Genomic DNA, 7,214 nt, shown 5'->3' with positions numbered 1-7,214 from the left:
TGAGCCAAACATCATTGTCTTTTACTTTAGCCAAAGCTAAAGCCAAGAATGAGTGCGTTGAAGGATGCGTTTCCTGTAAGACTCAGCTGGTCATTCTGTAGTGGTTCATATGGGCTCTGCAGGTCTGGCAGTAGCTTCTAGTGGGCTCAGCTGGGTTCTGCTTGCACAACCCGCAGATATAAACAGGAGGGCCACGGGATGTCCCACCACGTAGTTCTGTCCTGGGGAAGACATGAGTGTCCCTAGCAGCCCTCCAGTCCCTCTTGGGGGGCACATCAAGGCGGAGGGGTTGGGTCGGCGGCTCAAGGTGAGGGTGATGATGGCTGGAGTGATGCAGGATTGGGGTGGTTGAAGCAGATTGTTGGTGGGGCTGTCTGTAAAAGCCATCCATCGTCCTATTTGATGCTGTAGTGCGGTGAGGGTGGGATAGTGTGGCGTAGGCTGCGTCTGGGTAATTTCGGGGGCCTGGGCCCGCTGGGGGTCCCAGCCTTGCTTGGTGCACAGGGGGCCCAGATGAAACTGACCTACGGTGGGCCCTTGGAAGGGTGCCGTAGCTCATTGCGACATTGTGGTAGTTTTCACGGGAGAAAGTTTCACCCCTGTCAAGCACAGCCAAAAACTTGTTGGCCTTTTGGCAATCTCCTGCAGAGAGGAGCGAAGAAAATTAGAATCGTTGTTTATAATAGTGATGCATCCTGTGTAGGGCTGCATGATTAATTATAATAAAACTAAATCTTGATATAGCTTAGAGCAATTGACAAATCACAAAAACTGTAATTTAATTAAGTTTTGCTGGTTTTAAAACAGATATTTTCTATATTATAGTGATTATTATTATTATTCAAAAAAATATTGAACAAATAAAAATAATAATAATTGTTATTGTTATCATATATATATATCGTTTTTTTTTTTTTGCTGAACTGTGCATCTCTACAAACAAGCACAGAAAACCTGGAGCTTAAAAAAAGAAAGGAGAAAAAAAACATTTTAAATCACATTTTTATATTGTATTGTATTTTTATATTATATAATAGAAAAAATGCTATTAGTTTTTTTGTGCAGCCCTTATGAAAGGTCAGAAAATTGTTAAATAGACAAACAGAATACATCTTGCCCGATGAATCATCAATCTTAACCTCAATAGCGTTTTAGGTCCTTTGACTAGTTTAACAACAAAAGTGTTAAAACGCAAGATCACAGACAACACAGATGGCAGCCTCTTGCAGACAGAGTAAAAAGCATCTGTGTCTGCAACATAAAGGCTGAAAGTGCGGGTGGGGTGAGATGGTTACCTTTTTGTCCATGAGAGAGCCTCAGTGTCTGCTGGTGCAGGTGTGATGGAAGGGTGGAGTGGTGGCGGTGGCTTGGGTGAGGGTATTGGGGCTGCGGTTCATGAGGGAACATAGGAGGATTGTGGGAAGTAGGGGTTAAAACATGCAGGGAGGTGCTGGAACGACGTGTGGGGAGTTGCACATTCACATGCGTGGACATCCTGGAGACATGGGGGTCCTTTATGAAAGAAATAAAAAAAAAGTAATGAAAGGATGAGAGAGGAGGAGACATGAAAATAATACGAGTTCCCAGCAGCACCATGACAAGGACAGAAATGACACACACACACACACACACACACACACACACACAAAACAATTGGTAACTAAAGAACAGATGGACAATGGACATATAAATGAAATAAAATATAAAAATGAAAACAACGAAAATAACTTAAGCTCTACTTCAGTGGTTCTCAAACTGGAGTCTGCCAACTACTGGTGTCCATGAAGGATTCCAAGAGATCTGTGAGATGATTGGCTGATTTAAAAAAATAAATAAATCTTATTATAACTGAAAAGGTAGTTTTGCAGCTGAAGTGATACGCCGTCTAAAAACCACTATGTACTTAAGATTCTTTGTCTTCTCCACAGCCACACCAGGTGGCAGTATTCCTCTTTCAAAGTGAGTTCACAAACATTTAAGACCACACTGCCTAAAACCATGATGTAACATTTCATACATACTGAGAAAAGTACTTGAAGTGTTTTTGCAGCAAATTAAATGGTGCTAATGTATTACTGAGTGCACAATATGAGGTTTGAGTGTTTGACCAAGTGACTTTAAATTGTGAGACACCCACAAAGCTGCGAGACGGGGGTACATCAGTCCGTCCTCCAATGACAGTCCCACTCAGACTCCGAGCAATTCGTCGCAGGTTCTCAGCACTGTATGATTCATCCTCACCCAGTGGTGCATCATAGGCCGCAGCAGACACAGGCTGCACACACACATAATGACACTGCATTAGCATTTCAAATCCTTATCAAATACTAAGAAAGATCTTCACTTTGTGTGATGACAATTATACACACATCTAATACATAATACTATAAATACTACTGAAATAATGCAGGTATGCCAACGCACCCTCTGAAGTGATTTAGTGCTGTATGCTGGCGTCCTGTAGGCACTCCTCTCGATCTCTGCTGTGGGGGTTTTAGAACGACCAAGTGTGGCAGAGTATCCAGTGTTGTGCTTACGAGAAGCAGCGGGACCTAGAAGAACACTAAATTTATACAACCTGGTTCCAGAAAGGCCAACTCATAAATAAATAAATATATAAATAAGTTAGGTATGTAACGATACTATCAATATTGTGATATCGTGATAGCAAAACTGTCTCGATATTATCGTGGTCACATGACGATATGAAACGATAGGTCCTCCGGGCAAAAAGTGTAGTTTTTAAAAAAAAAAACTACACTTAAAAAAAGGCCACCAGTTATGCTTTATTTTCACAGCAGATGATTACAACATTTCACTAAATTTGTAGTGAGACACGTTTTTGTAAGCCTGTTTTCACTGAAGCTGGAGTTTTCCTTCAAAATAAAAGCTCTACTGCCGTTTCCGTCAAAATAAAAGCTTAAAAGTGCAGTATGAATTGCTGACAGCTAGCGTTTAAATGCAGTCTAAATTCAAAATATCTCTTTCAAGTGTAGAAATTAGGAAAGAAGTATTGTAATTTCCTTACTGTAGTGTAAAGCAAAAATAATATACCTATGAAATGATAATTTTGATTTCAATTGTTTTACAATATATGGCTATTACTGTCATTGTTGTTATTATTAAAGGGGTCATATGATGCGATTTAAAATTTTCCTTTCTCTTTGGAGTGTTACAAGCTCATTGTGCATAAAGAAGATCTGTTAAGTTGCAAAGACTAAAGTCTCAAATCTAAAGAGATATTCTTTATAAAAGTTAAGAGTCAACCACACCTACCTAAAACGGCTCGTTCTAACACGCCCCCACATAACTACGTCACGATGTGTGAAGATTTGCATAACGCCGCCCAAATGTTCACGCAAAGAAAAAAGGCGTAACTTTTATTCTCGCTGTAGTATTGTTGCTGCCGCCATATCAGAAGCTGTGTTTCGTTGTAAAAGCGAAACTACTTTGTTTGGCGTTCCAAAAGAGGACGATATCCACGTCGTTATGCCTAGAGCTGATTGAAGCGGATATCGTTTGTTTGTTTGTCATTTCTCCGATCACAAATGCAGACATGGTTTTATGTTTATGCGGCGCGATGCAACGCAACGCGTAAAAAGACAGTATAAGTCATTATATTTCGTAATTATGTCCCCACTGGATGCAACAAATGCCTCGTTTATAATGGGTTTTAATGTTTTTGTCTCGTCGCTCCGGCCGGACAGGGCATCACAGTATGGTAAGGGGCGTAACATTTCGGTCACACGCTTGAGGTATTCGGCCAATCACAACGCACTGGATAGCTGGCCAATCACAGCACACCTCACTTTTCAGACCGATGAGCTTTGTAAAAATTGACACTTTCAGAAAGGCGGGGCATAGAGAAGAAACAATAATGTACAGTATGTGGAAAATAATGTGTTTTTTTTTTTACTTTAAACCGCATAAACACATTTCATTAGACCAAATACACAAAATAATGTTCTTTTTAGCCCCTTTAATATATTCTAATTTGTTTGGATTCCTAAAACACCAGTGTGGATGTAATTTAGACTGAGACAGTGTATCACAAATAAAAAGAGAGTTGAGTCCCCTTTAAAATTCAGGTTCAAGTTTTCTTAGTTAAGAACATGGGTTGGAGCTCTCGTGCATTTTTATATAGATTTTTTTACGGTAAAACATTTCATTATTTTTGCAACGTATACGTTTTTTAAACATTTCAACAGAGAGTTATATGAGATCTCAGTGAGATCTTGTTCAAAATTACCTGATCTGTTGGCTAGCTGAGGGCTGGGTCCCTGTGGGGCTCTGGGCATGCTGGGAGCCTTCAAGCTGGCCTGATAAAGTGAGTCCAGCTCTGACAGCTCCTCACAGGGTGAGTCACGTCCCGACCGTGCATAATTCTGGGAGTTGTAGTATCGATTGACATTCTCGGCCCACCGCTCCACGGGCATAGGGCCGGCTGGACGCTGATCCCGTTCTGGTGAAGACAGGGACGGAGGACAGGGGGACGAGGGGGAGCGGAGGTCTGCTGGAGAGTATGGGGAGGACTCCATCTCAGTAGGACGGCCATCAGGACGTTCCAGACTGCGACAGGACCAATTACGCGAGGGTGCCGGGAGTGATTTTTGACAGGCATCAGAAGCATGGCTGTGGGGTGTGTGGGTTAGGCTGTGGAGAGACAGAGGACGAGGTGGGTTTTGCAGTCCTTCCCCTGAGTTGGAGTGATCAGAAATGGAAGTTGCTTGACGGGCACTGAAATGAGATGGACTAGAGGGCGTATTGAGAGGAGCCGACAACTTAAGAGGAGCCTCACAGCCATTCACTGCGATCACAGGCACAGTGGCAGAACTGAGCATACTAGAAGTTTGTACAAGAGAGTTTGTGGTGGTTACAAGGTCTCTGGGGCCCCACGTGTGTGAGTGTGGCCCATTCTCTGTCACAGCAAGAGGACTGGAGTTGTCCCCTGCATGGTCTTGCTGCTGGCAAAGTGTATCGGTATGGTAGGAGGAGACAGGAGGGCCGGGGGCTTCAGAAATCGGTTTATTTGTAGACTGAGGTTTCATGTGGAGAGGTGATGGTGGTCTTAATGTATTTTCTGAAACTGCCTTCTCATCCTCTTCTTTAACATTTGTCAGAAGTATTTGGACCGGGACAGACTGCTCACTAAATGCAGAACATGAAAAATAATAATCAGTTTCTGATAATAAATAATGTGAACCTACCTGAGTCAGTATCTTGAATCAGTTCTTGACGATGTCATGCAGTATACAGATTTGTTTCAGCCTCTCTAAAAACGTGACATTACCTGAGCAGCTCGTTGTAATATGATCTCTTACACTAACCTGACTTTCAATTCTTCAAGTTAAAAAAAGTATTGATCATTATTTTTAAGGCACAATGCATGTTTCCTCTTCCCGTGTGCAGGGCTCCTGGAGTGCACACACACACATATACACAACTGCAGCCAGCAGCAGGTACCTGAGGGGCTGTTTCTGTTCCTTATCTTCCTCCTGTTGCTTCTGCTGCAGTTCCTGCTGCTGCATGCGCTGCTGCAGACCTCGTGCTCTCCTCATGCACTTTTGCATCCTGCCCTGAGCGTTAGCGCTGCTCTCATGCAAGGTATGCCTGAGTTTAGCTACAACGCAAACAAAACAAAACAAAAAAAGGCAAAAGAAAAATGACACAGATGCAGAAAATAAAGAGCCGAGTCATGGGGGACATGCAAACACACATTACAAAGAACTGAAATGAAAAGGGTTTTGAAGGGTCCTGAATTATGAGGAAGGGGTTGAGGGGAGGGTCACACAAATAGGGGAGATGGGGAACCTAGTAAAATCCTTTACACAAATGTTAAATTCTCTCAAGCACAAAATGATTAAATTATAATGAAGTTGACTTAAATCAAAATGAATTGTAGTTCAGCCACTGAACTTAAAAAAAGCAAATTACACGAGCGTAACACCACATCTCAGTATAACTAACTATAAATAATTACAGAATGAGAATTCTTTCCTCTTCATATGAGCTGCAATCTACTCAACCCTACAGAGGCTCTGGAAACCGAGAGGCAGGGGGGGAGTGAGGTGTAGGTAACACACAGGGGCCAGGCCATGGAAGGTGCAAGAGAGTATGTGTGTGTGTGTGTGTGTGTGTGTATCCGTGCATGTGGTCACCCCATAAGTGACAAAGCTCAGGATATGACATACAAAAGACAGACAGACGTAAAATGACATTGGTAAGCAAATTTTTGTGTAAGCTTTTACATCAAGATGTAAGCTTTTACATCAACCGCAGACAGAAAGATACAGAGAGCATTTTATTGACATTCACAAAAATTGATAGTTGGAGCTGGATAGCTGGATTCATGAAAGAAGTTAAGAAGTTTCTTAAATTCGTAAGAACATTTGAAAGTACAATCCCCTCCCCCCCCCAAAAAATGCTTAAGCTCTAAAATAATCTTTTTAATATGTGTGGAGGCAGACTAAACAGGCTTGCAGGGGACGGTTTACGCAGGCTAACTGACTGGATAAGTCCTGCATCCTTCACCACAATGATGTCTGTTGTTTTGATTAACCATTATGAGGTAAAAAAAAAAAAAACCTTCACAGATGAATTGTCCACAAGGAAATCTTTGCAAGTGCTGAAAGTTGCCAAATTACAAATTATACAATTAAAACGAGGTCCCTAATTGACATATTACTAGCATTTATGATGGTTTTTAAGAAAATTATTTTCAGGAATTCAAAAAGATCAACATTCTTAAAGGGGTCATATGATGCTGCTAAAAATAACATTATTTTGTGTATTTGGTGTAATGAAATGTGTTTATGTGGTTTAAAGGGGTCGTCGGATGCTCATTTTGCACAAGTTGATATGATTCTTTAGGGTCTTAATTAAAAGTCTATAACATACTTTGGTTAAAATTTCTCAATGTTAGTGTAAAAAACACCTTTTAAAACTGTCTAAATCAGCTCTGTTTTTATCAAGCCATTATAGTCCATGTTGCTTTAAATGTTAATGAGCTCTGCTGGCCCCGCCCAGCTGCTCTCAGAGAGACTGTTTACTTTAGCCGCATTCATCCTGAAACTTGCTAATTAGCACATTATTAGGAAAGGTGATTTGCAAAGATTCATAAAAAACCCTTATACTCACTTCTGTAGATGAGGCTGGATCACGAATGATTTGAGTGAACATAGATGCATTTAGGCTGATCGGGAGTGGCGCATTCA

The 7,214-nt window shown here is 41.4% G+C and overlaps 1 protein-coding gene across 1 annotated transcript in view; it reads right to left on the bottom strand.

The window, feature by feature from the left end:
* Positions 1-465: 465 nt before the first annotated feature.
* The window catches only part of LOC107601774 (inactive ubiquitin carboxyl-terminal hydrolase 54-like), a 56,676-nt gene continuing 49,927 nt past the window's right edge, over positions 466-7,214 (bottom strand). Inside the window, exons 18-22 of the mRNA XM_016294067.1 lie at positions 5,464-5,620; positions 4,250-5,148; positions 2,425-2,552; positions 2,138-2,275; positions 466-642 (exon numbers count right to left, since the gene is read on the bottom strand). Of these exons, the coding sequence (XP_016149553.1) occupies positions 556-642; positions 2,138-2,275; positions 2,425-2,552; positions 4,250-5,148; positions 5,464-5,620 (1,409 nt within the window). The 3' untranslated portion in view covers positions 466-555. The remainder of the gene's footprint in view (positions 643-2,137; positions 2,276-2,424; positions 2,553-4,249; positions 5,149-5,463; positions 5,621-7,214) is intronic.

The sequence above is a fragment of the Sinocyclocheilus grahami genome, unplaced genomic scaffold (assembly GCF_001515645.1).
Source record: "Sinocyclocheilus grahami isolate Dianchi unplaced genomic scaffold, SAMN03320097.WGS_v1.1 scaffold313.1, whole genome shotgun sequence".
In the NCBI taxonomy this organism is placed as follows: Eukaryota; Metazoa; Chordata; class Actinopteri; order Cypriniformes; family Cyprinidae; genus Sinocyclocheilus; species Sinocyclocheilus grahami.
This window is presented reverse-complemented; position numbering and strand designations above follow the sequence as displayed.